Source organism: Belonocnema kinseyi, chromosome 9 (assembly GCF_010883055.1).
Source record: "Belonocnema kinseyi isolate 2016_QV_RU_SX_M_011 chromosome 9, B_treatae_v1, whole genome shotgun sequence".
NCBI classification, from domain to species: domain Eukaryota; kingdom Metazoa; phylum Arthropoda; class Insecta; order Hymenoptera; family Cynipidae; genus Belonocnema; species Belonocnema kinseyi.
Window position 1 is genome coordinate 61,499,191 of NC_046665.1, and position 23,596 is coordinate 61,522,786.

Below are 23,596 nucleotides of genomic sequence, written 5' to 3' on the forward strand. Positions count from 1 at the left end.
AAGCTATCTAAGGATGGTACTATAGAACGCCACCTCAAGGTAGGCCTAGTGGCGCCATCTCTTGGTCAGGCCGGAAACTTATCAATCCACCCTCGTATTCATTATGTATTTTCTTCGACAAATATAGTGAAAATATTAACCGATTTTTATGAACTGTTTTTCCATATTTCTAAAATTATATCACGAAATTGATTCAGCTCATTTAAATTTAATTGTGTCATACCTTCATAACTTCAGTTATTGTAACAAGTCTCAATTTCAGAACAGTGAAAGGCATTCATGCTAGGTCAAGAAAAAATAGTCCCATGCTCACAGCGGGGACCCTCCCTTGGAGTCTACCGAGCTACCCGGCCCGGGGTGGCATCCCCCTTCCGCCGGGTAGGCACCCTGCCCAGGGTAGCAGTTTGGGAATCGCTAATCTATATCAGTGATTCCCAATTTTTTATGCACTTTCTGGGGAGTGGCAGGGCCTCCACCTTCACATTTTTTCACAATACCCTGCCGCCAAGGGGGGACACTTGACTGCTTCACTGCTTGACACACTATGCTTCACGCGAGAGAATTAGAACCGGTTGAGAAAAATTAAAATACATTAATATGCCAATAAATTAAATTTTAATTAGTTGAGTCAATTTTCTAATCTAATTTTAAGCAAATGAAAAGAAAGTTGATGAAAATCTGTTAATATCTTCAATGCCAGTTGACAGTTCTTGTAATTTGACGTGTTCTTAACGATATGCTTAATTACTCGAAATGTTTACCGATTTTCATAAGCTTTTTTTTCTTTTTTCTTAAAATTGCACCAGGAAAATGATTCAGATAATTAGAATTGAATTAAGCCATATTTTTTAGGGTTTTAGTTATTAAAACATCCTTAAATCTCATGACAATGAAAGGGTCCTCATATCGGGGGGGGGGGGGCTGTCGAGTGGCTGGGCCTGGACTGGCTTCCCCCTCGGGGGCTGCCCGGCCCGGGGTGGCATCCCCCTGCCGGCGGCAGCCTCATCGGCTGGCGGCACTAGTTTGGGAATCGCTGCTCTATATGATATTTGAAGTTGTCTTCTGTCTCTGCTGTCATTGAGATATAGCATTGATCTAATTGCTGAGAAATTATCCCTAATGGATTCATCATGTTTTGTTCACTTACTCCTTAAATGTGAAAAAGGTGAAAATATGGCTTAGCGGGCCCATTGAAAGGAATGGTCACTATGTTGTCACTTTAGGTGACGCAATTGCGTAACCGCTCCATTCATGCGGTTCGCTAGGGTTACGTGTAATTGATCATGTAATGAAAAATCCAAGAGTCGTGATAAGAGAAATAAAGGACCTATTTTGATAACAGGTATCAGATTGAACGACACACGGTACTTTGAGCCGCATTCCCCGCAACCCCGGAAGAAAATGACATTCATGCGGGTGATTCCTAAAGCTCTCATATTCCTCGACACAGCTGATAAATCTCAAGATTCATCCTCAATTAATACGAGTTCCAGAACAATGAAACAACACAAAATTGTGGCTAGTCAATGGTCAGAAGAAGTTGCAACGTTTTTTTATACTGATAACAACAGTTCATTACATTCCGGAGAACTGGAAACTGAAAATCGAGAAGTTCCGACAGAAATCGAGCCTCAAGCTAAAGAAATAAATGAATCTTCTACATTTGAAGTTTTGCCAACACGAGAAATTTGTACTAAACTTGAAGAAAAATTGCTTAAAGTTAATCCCGGACCAGTTTCTATTGGAGAAAAAAGGGATTCTGATACATGTACTGAAGACGAGAATTCTACGAAAAATTCCTGGTGGAGGAGCGGGTATTTGAAACAAATTTTGGTCGACTTCTTTTTGCAATTACTGGGAAGAAAATATGCTGCAAAAAAGAAACCGAGGGAAAATATGACCGAGAAGTATTCGGTCGCAACAAGTACAAAGGATCGAGGACAAAGGGTTGGAAGGACTAAAAGAAACGATTGCAGGAAGCACAGGACGAAGAAATATGTGAATTCTTATGACTCTACTCAACATAGAAAAAGAAATAAGCATTTTAGGGGGGATGAAGTTATCTTTGATTTGATTCGATTGATCCAGCATGGAAATTTGCGAGCAACTATCTTGGAACAAGCCCTGAGAACGAGAAGGTTGGAAGAGGAAAATGCTCGTTTCCGAAAGAAACTGGATGAAAAATTGAAGACCAGACAAAGAAGCAGTCCTCTTTATTGATCATGCGATTTTCATTTCTTGCCTTTTCTAGTCCGCTGGAGATGATTTTATAATTTGAAAATTTGAAATAATGATTCCATGGAATTTTCGAATCTGGAATCTAGCGGACCGCGTGAACGGAACAATTACGCAACCGATCCGTTCACTGGGCCCGCTAGGTCATGTTTTCATCCTTTTTCCACATTTATTCACAATTTGACATAGAACTGAATACTATTTTTTATGTTTTTACACTTTTATCATTATTTATTTGTATTTTTTTCACGTGTTACCAAATAAAAAATTTAGCACACACAATTTGATTCTTAATTTTTTAATAAATGCATAAATAAAAATTACATGAATAGACATGTCTACAATGATCAAAATAGTGTCGAATTTGACGTAAAACTGTAAATGAAATTGAACAAGGATGAAAATATACCCTATCCTATCGAAACCAGTGAATGAAACGGTCACTATCTGGTCACTGGACTTTAGAGCGTCGTGTCAAAAATCATCTGCAAAATAAAGTTTTCTATGATTTTAGGAATTGAAATGATATTACTCATATATTCATATATTCATTTCTTACCAAGTTTTTAAAAATGGTGAAATTTTAATAAATCGTGACTTTTTGGGGGGAAAGTATTCCCTGCAACTCTACAGTTTTCAATTTTTTTAATAAGTAAATGAACTTCAAATATAGATAAAATATATTCAGATATATGAAAATATATGCAAATATAGATATTTGTTTGAAAAATGTTTCATTTTTAAAATATTACTTTAACGATTTCAGTCCTAGTGAAGTTTAATTTTCAATTTATAAAAAGTAGAGTTGTGGAGAACTTTTTCCCTGAACAAATAAGCCATCACTTATAAAAATTTAAACACTTTTCCCCAATAAAAAGTTATCGTAAGGAAAATTTCAATGCACAAAATATTATGAAAATAAGTTATTCTTCTAAGTTTCAAATATTTTGAATTAAAAATAATGTATTTTATTTGAAATTACATTATCAGAAATTAAATTGTTTCCATTCTTAAAATCATAGAAAATCTATTTTTTGAGAAATGAAGGAAAAATTTGTTTGCAGGCTTTCCAATTTTGAATAGTTTAAATAAATTAAATTTTAAGAATAATAAAATTAAGTTCTTTATATTTTCGAGTGTTTGAATTTTAAATATTTGAGATTTGAAGCACATTGATTCAAAAAAGAAACGCCTGAATCAGAAAATTGATACTGCTTAAATTATGGAAAGTTTCGAATTTGCTATTTTATGAAATTTTGAAACATACAAATTGAACTTTTTAAATTAATTATTAATTTCTGGTTCTCCGTAAAAAAGAAGACTTATAATGTGTTAAAAAGTTTAAGTTTTAAGCGGTAGAACCTCCAAAAAAAATTGTTTATGAAATTTTTATTTAAGAAAGCTTTAAAATTAATTGGGTGCAAATCATAGTTTTGTGACAATATATCAACAAATTGGAAAACATTTAAATTTTGAAACACTTAAAATTCTAAAGTATCATAGTTAAGTGCTTTAATTAACAAATTTATTTGTTGTATTTTACGAAAAATTTTTATTTTAATCTAGAAGTTTTTTTGGGAGATAATTACAGAAATTATGTGTAACAATCATGATAATTCAGTTAAATTTTTATTTTTATACAATTTCGGCTATGCTTTTTAATTTTGATATGTGGAATTCAATAAAATTGATAATGAAATGTTTTCAGTTGCACTCTATATTTTCATATTTAGAAATATTTTACATAAATTTATTATATATAAATATTGTGGATAAATAACTTAAATTCTAATTTCAAAGAGTTTTAGTCGATTTTAAAGATTTTAAAATAATTTGATCTTAAAAATATTCAAAATTACTTCTTGGTTCAAAATTCATCTTTTAGTTAAATCAAACTGTTTTTTTAATTTAAAATGAAAAATGTTTTTGACTGAAATATCAACCGTTACATATGTTGTAAATAATTCATATTCTTTAAATAAAAATCCCCATACATTAATTCAAATTTGAAAAGTTTTGTTTAAAAGGATTTGTTGTGGGCAAATAATTATTTTTTTGGTTGTAGATTCAACTGTTTGATTGCAAATTGAACTGTTTGATTCAAATGTTCGTTTTTTCGTTTTTGAAAATTCAACTGCTTGGTTGAAAGTTCTTTTACTTTGTTAAAAATTCAGTTTCTTTGTTTTGAATTCAGTTTGTTGTTGTTAATAAATTTATCATTTTAATTAAAAATATATTCCTGTCTTTGATAATTTATCTACTTTCTTGAAAAGTCGTTGTTTTTGGTTGAAAATTAATCTTTTTCAGTTAAAAATTCAACTGTTTCTTTGAAACTTCTTGTATATTATTTAAAATACTAACTGGTTGACCACTTTGTTAAAAATTAGTTTTGTCGGTGGAAGATTCATGATTTTACTCTAAAGTTCACCTCTTTGTTTTAAAATTGAAACATAAAATGAAGTCGTTTTTTTAATAATTGAAAATTATTTTTGTTAAGTGAAAATTAAATTATTCCTTCTTTGTTTGAAAATTGCCTTTTCTATGCAAATGCAACTGTTCGGTTAACGATTTATCTCTTTTTCGTAAGTTGGTATTGTTTTGGTAGCAAATTAATCTTTCTGGCAGAAAATTAATTAAAAAAAAATTTAATTGGCATACGTTTAAATATGAACTGCTTTGCTAAAAATCCATTATTTTGGTAGATCATTTATTATTTAGGTTGGGAATTTATCTGTGCGGTTGAAAATGAATTTCTTTTTCTTGAAAGTCTAACTTTTTGCTTGTAAATTCATGTGATTTCTTGGTAATTCATATTTTTAAGAAGAAAAGTAATGATAAAAAGAGATATTACAGGTTCCAATCGTGTGAAAAACTTAAAAAACACGATTGGAAGCCGAAATACCTATTTTTATCAAAATGAATCTTCGTGAAAGCATTAAATTTATTATTTAAGAAAATTAATCTTCCTGACATAAAATGCCTGTTTTTGTAAATAATGTAATTGTTTGAAAGTTGAACTACTTTGTTGAAAATTCAATATTTTGGTTAAAGATTTATCACTTTGATGAAAATTGATCTGTTCGGCTTAAAATTTTACTTTTTTGGATGAGAATTATTCTTTTTGTTTTAATTTTCTTATTTTTTATTAAAAATTTAACTCTTAAATTTCTGATTCTGATTCTTTCTGATTCTGATTTGACTGATTGACAGTTGTCAAATCCGCATTATTTGAATTAGTCAAAATTCACTTCGAAACAGTACTGCCGTACAAACTAAACAGATATGTGACATTGCCGCTTGGAGTGATTCTCTCAAACTTGGCAACGAAAAAGTCGACCTAAGCGGCAATGTCATTTATGTATCTTTTTAGTTTGTACTGCAGAGTAACTCTTTGACTGATTTTCCTCTAATATTTTTTCGTAAGGGCAATGCAACCTCATGCATTCTCGATAAAATCTACAAAAATCTATTTAAAATCTGTGAAATCCATGAAATCTTTGGCAATCTCATGCAACATCCACTGTATATATATAATCAAAGTACACTTAACTCCCGACGTAAGAATCCTCGGTTTACGATCATTCTAGAACTGGTCGCCTCCTCAATTTCGTGATGAGAGGATACGCGGGCCCGACAAAGAGGCGGTGCTCAGGACCGCACTCACAGCGCATTCATTGCATCAGGTTGCGACATGCGTCAGGTTACGTCCTGCGTCCAAATAAAATAGAAACGGTTCACGCGACCCTGTCTGGATACGTTTGGATTCTCCGATTCAGGATCAAGGCTACAAGCTATGCCGAAACCGTGCTTATATCGGGAGATGATTGTAATTAACCAAACGACGTTTATAAAAATTAACATATAAAATAAATTAATATAATAACATTGATAAATTAAGATACAAATATTACGGTTTAAAAAACTCTTAATTATTTCATCAGGAAAAAATTATTATTTCTAGTAATATTTTATATTTTATAAAAATAATAATCGATTGAAATTTTATGTTTATATTTAATTTTGTTTAAAGAGCTTTTCGAGACTTGAACAGAACTTGCATAATTGCTCTAATTAGCAACTGACATAATACAGACAGAACGTAAATAAGCTACTTACCTTTCTCTGTTTGAGAAGCTTCTCGTTGCACAGGTTTAATACTTGTCTGGTGAAGCAGTTCTAAATTGGACTGAGGTTCTACCACTTCAGGTTCTGGCACCCTTATTATAACTACACCATCCGAAGTTTGTGAACGTTGTTCAAACCCTGATTCTTGCCAGCGTCTCTTCAAGGACTGCTTCCGGCTTGTAAATTGCTCTTCTAAAGTATCGAGAAAAAACTTTCCGTTTAATTTTAGAGATCACCTTTCAAGGATCCCTTTTTTTCCCTTTTCTCCTTTTGAGGTCGTGAATAAATTACTTAGTCTTTTCTGGGGGCGATGGGAGGTCAATTATTTTGTTATGCTGCCTTAAGTGGGGGGGGGGGGGCATAACCATTTCTTACATAGGATATTTTGTTGAAAATTTAACAATTTTGTTAAAAAGGTCATCCTTTTTGGTTGAAAATTCAGCATTCATTTGGTTCAAAATTCATCGTTTTGGCTCGAAAATATAACTTTTTTGTTTATAAATATAATCGGCTGGTTAAAAGTTAATCTGTTTCGGTTAAAATATCAGCTATTACATTTTTTATTTAAAAATCTTCTTCATTATTTGAAAATTCATCTACTTGTTTAAAAGTTGAACTACTGTATTAAAAATAATTTTTTTTTTCATTAAAAATTACTTTCCTTTACTGAAAAGTTAATTACTCCACTTTAATTTTCATCGTATAGGTTGAAACTTTTTCCTTTGTTTGAAAATGTAACTATTTTGTTGAAAATTCGTTTTTTAACTTTTCTTTTTACTGAAAATTGAACTATTCCAGTTAAAAATTCTTCATATACTAATCTGAATATGTATCTCTATTATATGCGAATCTATTTGGTTGGAAATTAATATTTGTTAAAAATTATTATTTTCACGTATAAAATTCTACTCCTTTGTATAAAATCCATCTTTTTGACTTGAAAATCTAGCAATTTTGTTGAAATTTTGGTTACTTTTTAACTGTAAAATTGTTTTCGGTTGAAAAACTGAAATATTTTGTCTAATATTCGCAAAATTTCAGCATGTTTTTGTTGTCAGCTATTTTTTTACTAATTACTCTTTTTTGGTTGATGGTTGAACTATTTTGTTCAAAATTGTCTTTTTGCTTTAAAAAATGCATCTCTTTGGGTAGAACATAATTTTTCTTTGTTTTGTAAAAATGCCACTGTTTAATTCTCTATAGATTTTAAACAGTAAAAATGTTAACTGCTTTAAACCTAATTCAACTTTAAACCATGAACTTGAATTATATTTAAAAAACAGTTGAATTCATCTGAAAAAGATGAATTTCCAACCAAATATTTGATTTTCCTACAAAAATAGTGGAATTTGAAATACAAATGAATGAATTTGTAACAAAAAAGAGCCTTTTTAAATCAAAGAGATGAATTTCCATCGAAAATGAAGTACCTTAAAACAAAAAAATAATTTTTTAAAATGTAGTTCGACTTTTAACCAAGTAGTTTGATTTTTAACAGAAACAGATAAATTCTCAACAAAAAATTTGATAGCTGATATTTCCACCAAGAAAGATTTTAATTTTACAGCAAAATCAGTTGAATTCATCCAAACAAGGAAAAATTTCAAGAAAACTGTTGATGTTTTAATTAAAAAGAACTTACAGTCCAGAAAGACAAAAAAAGTCCACTACACTTTGGAATTTTTAACACAAAAATGAGAATTAAAAAAAGGTAAATTTTCAACCAAAGAAATTAATTTTCCTCCAAATGATGAGTTTTTAGTCAAAAAATGATTTTTTAAAATAAATTGGTTTAATTTTTAGCCTCATAGTTTAAATATAAATAAAAAAATTTGAGTTAATCCAAAAATACGAAATTTCAAGAAAATAGTTGATTTCCCAATCAAGAATGATCTTGCGGCCATGAAAAAAATTGAACCAAATTGACGAATTTTCAACCCAAAAAGGCAAATTTATTACATTAAAGGAGAATTTTCAACCCAAAATTATTAACTTTTATGAAAAAAGTTACTTTTCAAACAAAATGATGACTTTTTAACAAAATTGTTGAATTTTCTACGAAAGAATTAGATTTTCAATGAAATAAAATTGTTCATACAAAATATGAGTTTTCAGAAGAAAAAAATAATATTAGACTTTTCAACAAAACGCAAAAAAAAGAAGAATTTTGAACCAAAAATAGTTTAGTTTTATTATTGGATTCTATTAATTCAGTTCGCATTAAGTAGAAAAACGAGAAAAAGAAGGAAATAGGGGAGGAACTGTGGTGTTTCGGATAAATAACTAAGCAAGAAAGTTTGAAATTTTGTTAGAGAATGTTTTTGTTTAAAATTTTTCAGAAAGGAATGAAATAAATCATTTTTAACAAAACCATCGTCATATGTAATAAAATACGCAAAACTTATTTCAAATTTTTTTAGATAGTCATCTCTGTGTTTTTAAAATTATTTCTATTTTGCTTACGTAAAAACATACTTTGAATGACTAAGTGTTTTGTACTGGAAATAATACACTGAAAAAAATGATTATAAATAAGGAATAAAAATCTATCCACTAATAAAAATACATTTAATAAATGCAAGCACAAGCATGTTTTTAATTCTGTTGTTTGTTTATTTTTAAGTCTTTGATCTTCTCTAATGTTTTTCAGATGTATTTTTATCTGTAGAAAGTGCTGAAGTTTTGACAGATTTTGAAATCTAGCTAAAAAAATTAATAAAAATAATAAATGATTTTAATCCCTTTTAATCCCCCTTTTTACCTAAAATTAAAGTGTTGTAAATCGTCGTGATCCCTGTAATTTTTTTCTTGATTTTCTATTTATCTTGATCCCTTGTACTATTATTCTCAGTTTTTCGTATATTTAAAACTTTCATTATGATAAATAACTAACATAAGTATATTTAATATTTTTACTACAATTTATTTACCGAGTCGCTGAACCACATCAAAATGAGACGAGGAAGAACTTGAATCCTGTTGGTTAAGTACTTGTTGCTGTTTCGAATTTTCATCCAGGTCAAGCAGAACTCGAGGTTGTGAATAATCTTCATCGTTACAGTCTTTGTGCGACTAAAATTTATTTATAATCTTGTGAATGGATTGAAAAAATTTTGATACTTTGTCACATTTTTATTATCAATTCTGAATATTTACAAAGTTTTAGGAGAAACTAATTCTTTTATAAGACTGCCAAAGCTTCGGTAAAAACTTGGCTCACTGCTTTTTTTAAATTAGAACACTATAAACATCAGAAATGTTATCATCGAATTTCGACATCAATCGTGTTTTTTATTGGTTCTAATTTAATATTCCACGGTGCGGTTGAACTAGTTACATTCTCATCATTTATGATTGAGAAAGTATTAGAATTGTCGGAAATTTGACATCACACTTTTTCAACAGATCTCCACGTTTCGAGACCCCCTGAATCCGAATATCAGGTTTTCACGATGACTTTTGTCTGTCTGTCTGTCCGTCCGGCCGTCCGTCCGTCCGTCCGTAAACACGATAACTCTCGAAAAAATTAATGAATCAAATTCATCTTCGGCATACTTTTTTTAGGTCCTAAAAGAAAGGACGAGTTCGTGAACCAGCTATTTTTGATACAAATTCAAAAAGTGAGCGCATTTTGAAAATTTTTGAGACCACTTTTTCAGAATTTGCAAATTCGATGTACGGATATTTATAGTATTAATAAGAACATATAATTTATTCTAATAACTTTTTCAATAAAAAGAAAATTCTCAGAGTTATAGCATTAAAAAAATTGTTTTAATCAACCGAAAATCAAAATTTGTAGCCGAAAAACGCACGATATGAAAAAAGTCAAGAGAAGAAAAACATTTCTTTTTGAAAGCCCTACAAGATTATCATAACCAATTTTTCGATTTTCTTCAAAAATCGAAAATTCAAATTTTTATTGCACGAATAATAATGGAAAATAAAAAATTCCATTTTGTGGACAAAGTATGTAGGATTCGAAAAAAGATGAATTAACAAAAATGGTTATCCCAAAAAAGATCTACAATTTCGTTGAGAATCACTTCTTGATAACACGCGTACTTTTTGTTTTATTCGTGAAAAATAACGTTGAAAAAAAAATAAAATAAAAAAAATGTGTGGAAAAACGACGAAAGTTACAAGAAAAAAATCCAACAAAACCTGTTTGGAACTGTCTGTTGGAAATCGAGCGCGCAGCGCGAGTATCACAATGAGAATGTGTACCTCAAAGCCTACAGAGCTTTGAGAAACTTAATATTTGACTATAGTTAATTAAGTAGACAATTCAGAATATGAAGACGCATATAAATACGGCCATCTAAAAGAGATCTTTTTGATAAAGCTTTTTTCAAGCATTCCAAATTCAAAGAATAAATATTCGAGCGCGAAGCGCAAGGTAACCCATTATAGAGCGCGAAGCGCGAGATTCAACCGTCGCGCGCCTTAGGTGCGCTCAAACTTGCGAGCGAAGCGAGCCGCGCGCTCGCAATGAAAGTTGAAAGTAAATGGTATTTTTTGATTGTTAATGGTAATATCACATCTGACGGACATTTTAGGATGTAAATGAAAATAATCAGTCGGGAGCTTTTTGAGAATAGTCGATTTTTGTATATTATTACTAATAAACATAGAAATTTTTATAAAAGTATACAGCAAATGTTTGTTCCAAATTTATTCGTCAATTTTTCTTTAGGAAACTTTTCGCCAAATATAGACTTCACATCGCATAATTTTCTCAAAAATGGAGAAAAGTGGAATTTTTTCGCAAAAATACGGGATAAAATAGGAGAAGAAAAAGACTAATGTTTTAAGTACTTTAAATGTACTTAACTGTATTTTTTTAGATATTTTAACATACTATTTTTAAAAACACGCGCGCTATTATTATTTTGTTGTCTCACGTAATTTTTAAATTAAAATATCAAATTAATATTAAGACAACATTTTTGTATTTCGTAGTATCTATTAAAGTAATATAAAAGAAAGACAGTATTTTTGATAATAGGTGAAAATTGATATCTTAAATTTAGAATTAATATATAATATATTTGTATAGACAATTAAACCGTTTGATTTTTATCAAGAAATACAAATTTCGGAAGAAAAACACTTAAAATATCCTAAAGCGTAAGTCAGATGATTTTTGTTTAATATAATCTTACTGGTAAAAAGTCCTAACGTTACCTATTATTGTAAAATATTGAAAATAGTATTTAAAATTTAACCATTTTTTATTACCAATAGCCATTTTAAATTCAAAACGCTAATATAACATAAAAAGTCATTTAAGATTGTTAAAGAATCTTTGGAATCTATATATCCATGTTCTGTAAACAAAAACGGTTCAAAAATATTTCTCTTCAAAATTCAATGATTTCGTATCAAAAGTATTAATTTCTGCTATAAGATTCCAACAATTCAAACTTCGAACAAAAGTGGCGAATTTAATGACTGAATGATAATTTGAGAAATCTTATGATTTTTTACATTAAAAATACAAATTCCTAATGAAAAACTCTAAAAGAACAAAAAAATGGCTTCATAGTATAAATATTTTTTTTAGATTTAATTATTTTTGTTTAAAGAAACCGGTTTACAGAAAAAAATCTTAAAATCAAGTTAAAGTCTTCAAAAATGGTGTAAAACCTGTTTGGAACCTATATCGATATTTCCGCAAAATACTCAACTTTAAAATCTAATGAATTTTTAATAACATTGATTATGATATTTTGTTAAAAAATACAAATTTCCAACGAAAAACACTAACATAACATAGCATAACAAAGAAATGTTCTGAATTGTAAATCTCCTTTGACATCTAATGATTTTTAACTAAAAGATTCTGGGAAATAAAAAAAAACAAGATACCAATGATCAAATTTATGGGTTGAAAAAAATATATACAAAAGCGAAAATAAAAAACGGGATTTGGTGGTTGTCTTCTTTTTCTTTCCTCTTTTCTTATTTGTTTTTCTTTTAATTTGGATGGAGAAATTTAGGCGTTTGTTTTCGAACTTTGATCATCAGATTATTGTTTTAAGTTTCAAGAATTTCGTAAAGTTTAGTTTAAAATTTGATTTACTCTAGTATCTTAAATTTTGAATGATTTTTGTTTAAAATAATGAACTTCCTGTGAAAACCCATCAAACTGGGGAAATATTCTTTGCAATCGAATTATTTCTTATTACAAATACTAATATAGTAATCGACGAAAAAGTTGATGATGGTCATTTTTGTTTGAAAATACTAATTTCGAATGGAAAAAAACTAACACGACTACAATTTTTAGAAATATTACGTCTTCTTAAAAACTTAATGATTTTATTTTAAAATTCGTTTAAAAAATACTCATTTCCAGCGAAAAACACTAATATAAAATATGTATAATATTTTCAATAATTCATTTGATAATTTAGCAGATTTAATTTGACCGCACCAGAGTATTTAAAAGCATAAATGTTTTACAGTTCACATAAGGTTTTTTATGATTTCTCTAATGGATTTCATTTTCAAATGTATGATTTAAAATTCAACAATTTCAAGCAAGGAAAATTTTATACCACCATAATAAAATAGTTTAACTTAATATAATTTTGTGATTCCATGTTAATTAAAGAAATGAAGCTAATTTGAAAAAAGCGTCCCTCTGATTATTTTAATATTCATCTTAAAATGTTTGACACCACATTCATTAACAATATCTACTGAACAAAAAGCTTACAAATATTTACTATTTAATCTTATAAATATTACTTCATTTCTTAATAATGAAATATAAAAATCGTGTTTAAAAAAAATCCACTCCCATTTTTTTCATCTTCATCTTAAAATATTCATGGAGTGACAGACTACCACATTTAATAAAAAAATTTATTACAAAACAATGTTTACCAATATTCACCGTATAATCTTATGAAATTTTCTTCATTTCTCAGTAATTGAATTCAAACATCCATTTTTTCCAAAACCGCCTGACTCATTATTTTAATTTTAATTTTAAAATGTTCATGGGATTCCATATTTATTTTTTATTTTGAACAAACTAAAAATTCTATTTACCTGGATTTTCAATTAAATCGGGTTCATTCAAAATATTGAGATCTTATTTCGTTGATACTATCGCGGTAGCGTCATACTTGAGAACGATTGAAATAATAATTAGGAAAAAATTATCAGATTCCTCGGAAAATTAAAAATGAATTCTTATTTTGAAAAGTTAAGTTTATATAAAATTTAGAAGTACTTTAGAACATTTAAAAAAATTTGCAAATTGTCGAAAAAGAATCTGGAATTTTTTTCAATGAATGTATTTAAATTTTCAGGATTAAAAAAATGGATATGACTTTAAAAGATTTACATAAGTTGAATTTTTTTTCAAAACTTATTCGAAATTTGAAAAGCGTTTTGAAGGTTTTTAAAGATTATGAAATGTTTCAAGAGGATAACAACATTTGCTCAAGAGTCGCCTCAAAATAATATTATTTTATTCAAAAAGAATATCTGAAAAGATTTTAATTCCGTTTAAAAGTTTTCCAGAATTGTTGAAAAAGAATCTTCAAGATTGTAAGGCAGTTTTTTAAATTTTGCAGCATTTTAAAACATTCTTAAGAAAAATGCAAATCATTTTCAACGATATTTAGAAGTTTTGAAAAAATTTCAAAAATAATTTAAAACTTTGAAGATTTCACAATAACATTTCGAAGCTTTTGAAGGATTTAGAAAGGTTTGAACATAATAGAAAAATTTTCATACCACCCTACAAATTTTAACTTATTTTTTAATTTGAAAAATTCATATTATGGAAAAGTAGGAAGATTTGCAAAACATTTGTATGGATTTTTATAAATTGGACGACTGAAAAATTCTGACAAATAAAATACTCGACACTCTAAAATTCACAAAAAAGAAAACATTCGAAATTCCCGCATTTATCACATTCCTGACAATTTAAAATGCCCAAATTTTGAAAATTCACGAATAATAAAATTTATGACAAATTATAATATTACCGAATTTAAAAATCCCGAATTAAAAGAATATCAAAATTGTCCAGATAAAAAATGAATAAGAAAATAAAAATATGATCATCACTTAAAATATATTAAGCGAAATTCAATTTTTAAAGGAACCATTAATTAAGAAAAGAATTTATAGCTAAATATAATAATTAACTAAATTTGGCTCATATATTCTATTAAAAAATTCGAAATATGAAAATCTTATTTTGTTAAAAGTATTGGATTGACGTCATACTTGTGAACGCCGTATCGAAATCTCAAGCCGTTATCATAAACAATCAATGAAAGCCTTTGTTATTAAAATTGCAATTGAAGTGCCAAATTTTATTTCAATAATTTTTTAAATTTTCATCGCTCCTAAGCTATGCAAAACTGTTTTGTTAATCGAAAGCTGACAAAGAATGTTCCAGAACTTAAAAAATGACCCCTCAGATTCAGGAAATTTCTAATAGTTTCCAAAATAATTTCAAAAGAATGTAATTTGTTTTATCTTAAATTGAAGTCCTTTTATCTCCTTAATATGAAATCAAGGTAACCTCATCTCGGAAATTATTTTCAAATTAAAAGTTTTTTTTTATTTGTGTCAATCTGGTACCCACTTTTTGAAAAATGGTTTTTCCCAGTTCCTTCTATTAGAGGTGCATTTAGAAAATTAATATCCCTTCCGCCTATCAAAAAACTTGGAAATGTTCTAGCTTATGGTATACATGCACACTTCTTCAGTTGCAATGGTTTCAAAAATAATTTCAAAATAATAACATTTGTTTTCTCTTCAAAGTAAAGTCTTTTTATTTCTTTAATTTGCAAGCTGTTCTTTCTTCGAAAAATATTTTTAAATTAACTAATTTTTTTCGTTATTTGTATCAATCTGGTACCTCGTTTTTGCAAAATTTGCCCTGGTAATCTTGTTGGCTGTGGTCCATTTGGAAAACTTAAAACTCCCTTCCGTTTATCACGAAACCTGGAGATGTTCCAGCTTATGGGATACACCATGCACACCTCTTAAAATTTCACGTGTGACTAAGGAACTTGACGTTGAAAAAGATGTAAATCGGCCACAGACAGACTTTAATAATGTTCATTTTATCCGTTTATTAAGTATTCAGGTGTTCTCCCAGGGGTTCTCATACATATCTATCGATACATTTACCTCACTCATCTTCACCAGTGACGGCTCTTTAATCCATTTAAATGCATTCACCGTCAAATGGAACTAAGGGATCGTCCGTAAACTATGTTACCAAATTTAAAATATTTTTGACTCCCCCTCATCCCTCGCCGACGACCTTCTGTTTTTACCCCCCTTCTTCAACTTGATAAGTAAGGTAGCCCAAAATTCTCTGCATACTGATGAAATAGGGTTTCAAAGAAAAAAATTATCTATAAAAAAAATTGAATTTTCAAAGTCAAAAAGAAAAATTTTAAACACAAAATTATATTTCAACCAAAAAGTTGTATCAAAAACCAAATAGTTTAACTTTCAAGCAAGAGAAAAGAAATTTCAAAAAAATTAGTTGAAGAAGAATTTCCAATCCAAAATGACGAATTATTAACAAAATAGTTCAAATTTAGACAAAGAAAGGTGAGTTTATCAAAATAGTTTGAATTTTTAACCTACAAAGATGCATTTTAATCTTAAAAAGTAGAATTTTTAACTAATAAAGTTAATTTTCAACTAAGAAAAATTACGGTTTTTACCATAAACAATTAATTTTCTGCTAAAAGACGAATTTCCAACTAGTGGAATCAAAATTAAAAAAACAGATTTAAAAAGAAAAGTTGAATCCTCAACTAAATAGGTCAATTTTCAATCTAGAAAATTTTAACGAGTTGTAATCAAACAAAAAATACGATTTTTTAGCCTATTAGATGAATTCTTCAATCAAAAGTGAAGAATTTGCAAAAAATTAGTTCAAAAGGGAATTTCAATCCAGAAGGACTAATTTTTAACAAATCAATTGAGTTTTTGACTAAAAAAGATGAGTTTATGCATTAAAAAAAAAACAGTTGAATTTTCATGCCAAAGAAAATAATTCTTTAAAAAAAGCTGAGTTTTCATCCCAAAAAGTGTATTTTCCACAAAAAAGATATTTTTGAACCAAGAAAAATTACTTTTTTACCATAAGCGATTAATTTTCTACCAAAAGACAAATTTTTAAACAGTTTATTTAAATTTGAAGAAAACGGCTTAAAAAATTGAATCCTCAACTAATCAGATCAATTTTCAATCAAGGAAGATCAATTTTAAACCGAATAGTAGAATTTTCAACTAAGAAAGATATTTAAAAAAATTGAATCCTTCATTAAAAAGAATAAATTTTATCAAACACTTTATTTTGCTACCAAAAAGATGAATTTTGAAGCCAAAAACGAATGTTTAAAAACAGAAAATGATATTTTAACCAAACAGTTGCATCAAGAACGAATTAGTTGAACTTCCAAGCAAACACGATTAAAACACGATTAAATTAGAATTCCAGAATACGATCAAAATTGTATAAATTCAGATAAATTTAAAAGTAGGACTATAGAAAATTAGGAGTGCTTGAAATAATTGTAGAAACGTTTGATTTCAAAGTCTATTTAGAAGGTTGTTTTTTTAGTTTTTACTTATTTTTTATAATAATTGCAACTCCACAAATTATTTCTTTTGACGTGAAAATAACACTTGATTTTTGTACAGTTTGGAGAATCTAGTATGGAAAAATGCAACAAAAAACATCGTAAACGAAAATTCTACTATGCGGAAATTATGCGTTATCACGCATTATTACGAGTTATTATCTGATTATTATGCGAGAAGTGTACTCTCTAAATCGGAATTAGTAAAAATTCAACTAATTAAACCAATACTAAGGATTTCAACTGATAAAACAGTTTTAATGCAATTCATTGATTAAAATATTAAAAATATGGGAATAAATTCTTTTAAATAAAATGAATGTAGGTACTATAATATACAATAAATTTAAAATGCTAAAAATTTCTTGAATTTTCAAACAAAAAGATTAATTTTCCATAAAAAAAGCATTAAAATCCATAGGCCTTCAATCGAACAGTCAAATTTTCACCTAAAAAGCATCAATTTTGAATGAAATAGTGAAATCATAAACTAGAAAAGATGAATTTTCAATCAAGAATGTAATAATTACATTTTTAGTTAAAATGCTAATTCCTATTAGAAGAAGTATTTTTCAGCAAAATAATCAATTTCTTTTAAGTTCACATTTAAGTGGGAAAACGTGGAAAAGGGGGAAAGAAGGGAATAGAGAACATTCTGTGACGCCTGCAAAAAATAAATCAGAATTTTAATGAATTATATGCTAAAGAATAATAGTTTAAATAAAAATTGAAGGTTTTCCTAATACATTGAAACCCTTCAATAGCCCTCCCTTCTGTAGCCCTTCCGAGAATTGACGCCGCCCCGCAGGTAGGTAAAACACCGTCAACCCCTAAATTGGAACTATAGAAGAGTTTCACTGTCCTTTAAAATTATTAGCCAAAACAATGGGAAATTTTGCCCAGAAAATAAAGTCTACTTTTCACTGCACAATTTTTTACTTTGAACTACACCTTGTTTCGTGTAAGTTTGCTTTCTCATATTATCATATTATTAAAATAACTAGAAAGTTTTACTTTTCACATACAAGATCCCCCCCCCCCCCCCCCCCCTCGCCCCTATAACTGATCATACTTAATGGTATATATTTAGAAATAATAAGGCATGGGACTACATTTTTCAAATTCCCCGATTTTCTACGACATAGTTGAATTTTCAACAAATCAGTTAAATTTTCAAGCAACCAGTTGCATTTTTATCCAAGAAAGATGCAGTGTCTACTAAAATATATATAAAGGCATGACTTTTTAACAAAATTGTTAAATTTTCAACAAAACAGTTAAATTTTTATTTAAGCAACATAGAATTTCTGGGAAAATAGATTAATTATTAAATAAAAAAAAGTGGAATTTTCATCGGAAAAATATTTCAGTTGACTTTTCAATAACAAAATGAGAATGTTATTAAAAAAATAAATTTTCTATGAAAATCTTTGAATTTTCAAACACAAAAGACGATTTGTCAACAAAACAGTTGAATTTTGAAATTTTTAACCCACAATCTGCTATAAACGGAATAGAACAATTTAAAATTTAAATTACAATTTTTTTAATTCATTCTGTTTGACAGTTATTAAAAGTTATAGAAATTCCTTCATTTTTAAAAGATTTTTTTTCTATAAATTCCTAACTTTTGCCTGATCAATAAAATCCCCAGACTTTTTTTAAAAATGGTCCTTGGCTAGATTTTCTTCCAGTTATTAGGTTTCTTTGACGCTTATTAGAGTTAAATTCATATTAAATTCCTATACAATTACTGTAAGTTATTTGTTTCATTTCCGAGTTTCCAAAAATGTCGCACATGAATGAAGGATCCACACTTCTTCCGTAACAAATCATAACGAAATCTCTCGACCCCTTCCCCCTTGAGCTATTACGTAATTTAAGTCCCCTTATATTTTAAATAAATATTAATCCTGACACCATCAAAACTTCTTTATGCACTGATAGCTCCCTAAGATTACTCTTTTTCAAAAGGTGAAAAAAGTCCTCTGATTACGAATATCTTGGGTAGGTTTTCGAAACCTGGGTCAATTTTTCTTCAAACAATTTTGCACACAATTTAATTATTTATCTACACAAAAAATTATAAAATCATCTTTAGCTAGGTTGAACAAAACCAAAACTTTTTTGCATGTTGCACTTTTTGCGTACAAGAAACCGATTGCAATGTACAGCATTATAAACAAATGATTTTTTAATAAAATTGCTATATTTGCCTCAGAATCTATTGTTTAGCAAAATTTAAAACTTGTACACTGTATATATGGACAATAGATACCTATTTTTAAGAGGAAATCATTTACACTCTTTGTTTAATAATAAAAATCATCCAAACCAACCAGTGTCATAATATTGCTTCAAATTGTTGCGAAACCTTTATCTACTATTAATAACATAATTTATTGTTTATAATCTCTCTTGCTAAATTGTTTATAACAATTTATACAAATAATGACTTAATAATCAGATTTAACTACCATTTTTTTATTAATCCTTGACAAATGATCAAGCTTTTCACGTGTGTGACATTTTCTCGTATGACGAGCGATTATTTGTTCACGGTCTTATAGGCAATGTATTTTTTATAAATATACGCTACTCTAAAAATCACAATTTTAAATTTATTAGTGACTACCTTTTGTTATATGGTTAATTTTACCGTAAACATTATAATTATCTTGGGTTGCATTTTGGATACCTGAACCTTATTGTTTATGGCTGTTGTTATTAATAAAAAAGCTCAATAAGAAAATCGATTCTTTATTAATTTTTTTATTAATATATAACACAAGATAAAACTTTTCACTTTCATGATATTTTCTCATACGACCAGCCATTATTTACTCACAGCGTGATAAACAATATATTTTTCATGAATCTTCGCTCCCCCACAATCCACAACTTTTCAAGTTATTAAAAAAATGTGCAGTCACAATGATAAGCGTTTTTTCACTTAAATATTAAACTCACTGCCTATTGTATTAAAGTTTATAAATAGCATCTTAACCTGGAGAAGTACATATCAAGCTCAATAGAGTAATGATCATAAAATAAAGGTAAGGAGTACAGTCAAATTTCGCTCAAGTGATCACAGCGATTTAGTTTTTTTTTCAATTTCTGTTACCTAACTAAAAATATGTTATAAATTGTTTATATATAAATATATTTTTAAGTAATATAATCATATATATTATCACAGTGCAAAAGGGAATAATGTTAATACATGTACACAGATCAAAAGAAATAGATACACACACTTTTGGAAATATATGAAAATTTAAAAAATTGATTCAAGTTTTATCAATTATGTTAACTGAATGTTTCTGTAAATAACAATATTTGTAATCAATAAGGGCCAGGTAACGAAAATGCTACCGAAGATAATCATATTGTTTTATTCGATCGGTATATTTTTTTTTCCTTTCAAAAGATCTATCCTCGATATAGACAGAGTACTAGTCTCAAGGTTTTCTGAGCAGTAGATTCTGAGGTAACACGGAGCAAATATGTCAATTAAAAAAAAAACTCATTTGTTTATAACGCTGTACATTGCAAACGGTTCGTCGTTCGAAAAAGCGCAAGATGCAAACATTTTTAGTTTTATTTAACCTTGCTAAAAATAATTTTATACTTTTCTTACATAAATAATGAAATTGTTTAAAAAAATAAAAAATAACCCAGATTCCGTAATTTATTTGTCAAGTATTTATATTTATATTCATTTTATTTGCAGCTTCTTCCGCCTAAAGATGATTTTTTAGTTACAAATTGTATTATTTATTGAAAGAATCAACAATTGTGTGTATAAAACAAAATTCAACTGTTTTGTTGAAGAATCGTCTTTTTGGTTTGAAAATTCAAAGATCATCGTAGAAAATTTATTTTTGGAATAAAATTTATATTTCTGTATTGGAAAGTCAAATGAAATTTTTTTTGGATGATAATCTAACTATTAAAAAAAAATTTTTGTTTGTTTTAATTTAAAAATCAATTAATATTAGTAGGAATTGCATTTTCTTCAATAAAAATGTAATTTTTGACTTGAAATTCGAACAGTTTTATTCAAAAGTCATACTTTTTGGTTAAAACTTCAACCATTTTTTTTTCAAATTTGTCTTTTTGACTTTAAAACTTATCTATTTTAGTAGAAATTGCATCTTTCTTGGATAAAAATTTAACCGTTTGGTTAAAAACTCAACAATTTTGTCAAAAGTCCTCCTTTCTGGTTAAAAATTAATCTTTTTATTGAAAATCCAAGTATCTTGGTAGAAAATGTGCTGTTGGAAAAGGGGGGTGTACTTCCGAAAAGGGGATATGCCCGATTTTCTTCGCACTTCGTATACTTCTGTAGTTTAACGTGATGATTACGAATATGATAGTGAAAATTGGTGCAAATTTGATTTTCATGGTGAAATCACCAAGAAACCATAAAAATAATGGGTTTTTAAGTTTATCTCAGCTAATATGCAACATTGAAAAAAATGTATCAAATAAAAGTTGTAGATCTCATCCAAATACACATTTTTTGTTGCCAGCATTTTTTTATGGGAATGGTAATTTCCCAGAACATCAGTGATAAATCTATTAGTTTCGGCCTATTGCATACTCACGCTCTTCACCGCGAGAAGGTTGGATTATTTTGAAGAGCATATTTTTTTTAGATTTGATTATCTCTGCCCCTTTTCCAACGCTCTGTGGGGTGTGGGAAGGCACCCCTGTGACTGGTTATAGAAATAATGTAAGATCAAATCCCTGCCCTTCTCCAATGCGCCATGGGTGGCGAGAAGGCACCCCTGTGACTGGTCATAAAAATAATGTAAGGTCACATCCCTGCCCCTTTTCCAACGCCCCCCTCCGGGGGGGCACCCTGTGCCTGGTCATAGAAATAATTTAAGATCACATCCCTTTCCCTTTTCCAACGTCCCGTGGGGGCAGGAAGGCACTCCTGTGACTGGTCACAAACATAATGTAAGATCACACCCCTACCCCTTTTCCAACGCCTCATAGGATTATAGATTTCTGTCACTTTCATTTAGCGGAGTTTCTTGGAAACAATCCTTCCTATAAAAAAAGGCTTGGAATAAAAAATGTGTATTTCGATAAGATTTACAACTTTTATTCCAAACATTTTTTTAAATTTTGTATATTAGCTGAGATCAACTCAAAAAACCATAATTTTTATGGTTTTTTGATAATTTCAACATGAAAATCAAATTTGCGCCAATTCTCACTATTATATTCATAATCAGCGCATCAAAATACATAGGCATACGCAGTTTGAAGAAATCGGGCATATCCGCTTTTCGGAAGTTTATCCAAAAATTCAACAATTTCAAAAAAGTCCATTTGTAGGATGAAAATTCGTCATTTGTAGATGAAATTTCAAGCATCTTCGCAGACAATGTACAGCGATATCTTAAAACTCATATTTTAATACATAAAAGTCAAACTAAAATCATTTTACTTTCTTAAGGATTGCACTTGTTTGAAAAATTGTATTGAACCACATTTTTAATAAATAATTTTTCTATTGAAGTTTCATATTTTTAATTGAAAATTCTGTTGAAAGTTTAAACTTTTTGTTGAAAACTGATTATTTTTAGCTGAAAAATCAACTTTGTGAGTAAAATTTGAACTACTTTATTGAAATTTATTTTACTTTTTTTGAGGGTTTGAATGATTGAAAAATATCTATTTGTTGAAAATTCGTCTTTATGGTTTTAAAATTCATTTCTTCAAAATGAAATTTCATCTTTTTGGTTGGTATATCCACTATTACATTTTTTGTTAAGAATTGAACTTGTTAGGTTCAAAATTTAATTATTTTGTGGAAAACTCAAGTGTTTTCTTTAAAAATCATATTTAAGTAAATTCTTTAATTCTGACGTTAATCCTTTTATATATAAAAAATGAAACATTGTGAAATTCAAAACAATTATTTCTAAATTATAAACTTCCTGACTTAAAAGCTTTCTGGGTACGAGGGTTGAAAATGACACCGCTGGGGCCGGTAGTCTAAAATTGATATAATAAATTCCTCAGGGCCCTGAAAGGCACTTGAGTGATAATTGAATTATGAAAATCGTTATCCTCTCGTCGTTTTAATGTTATGCAATCCGCAGCTAATCCCTTTCCCGTGAAAGTGGATGGGATGGGGCTAAATTTTGAAGGGTCACCCCTGACACACCGGAATTTGCATAAGTATGAGAGTCGCTGGGATATCGGGATAAAAATGGATGTACAGACGATGGAATATAATAGAAGCTCTTTCGATGGAAATACTAATGAAGGGGGCTACTATAAAGGAATGTAAAACGGAGCAAACTGAACGAAGAATGGCAAAGCGATGACCAACTTTGAGGTTGAGTGATCTTCAAAGGCGTGTGCCTTTCTGAGTTGGGTAAATACAAAAGTGATAAAGACCATTTTGAATGAAAAAGAATTCGTTTTTATCCTATCGCACACATCCGAAAATTCCAATACGATTCAGAATTTAGGTAAAAGAAACAAACTTAGCATATAAATTTTGGAGGAAAAAAGAATATTCAATTAGGGGAAACCTCCCTCCAGTGGATAATCATATATTAAAAGAC

General features: G+C 28.8%; 1 protein-coding gene across 1 annotated transcript in view; it reads right to left on the bottom strand.

Moving 5' to 3' along the window:
- LOC117180564 (helix-loop-helix protein delilah) overlaps nt 1–15,304 on the bottom strand; it is a 24,231-nt gene extending 8,927 nt beyond the window's left edge. The window contains exons 1-3 of the mRNA XM_033373059.1: nt 15,257–15,304; nt 9,291–9,432; nt 6,352–6,552 (exon numbers count right to left, since the gene is read on the bottom strand). Of these exons, the coding sequence (XP_033228950.1) occupies nt 6,352–6,552; nt 9,291–9,432; nt 15,257–15,304 (391 nt within the window). The remainder of the gene's footprint in view (nt 1–6,351; nt 6,553–9,290; nt 9,433–15,256) is intronic.
- Nucleotides 15,305–23,596: the final 8,292 nt, after the last annotated feature.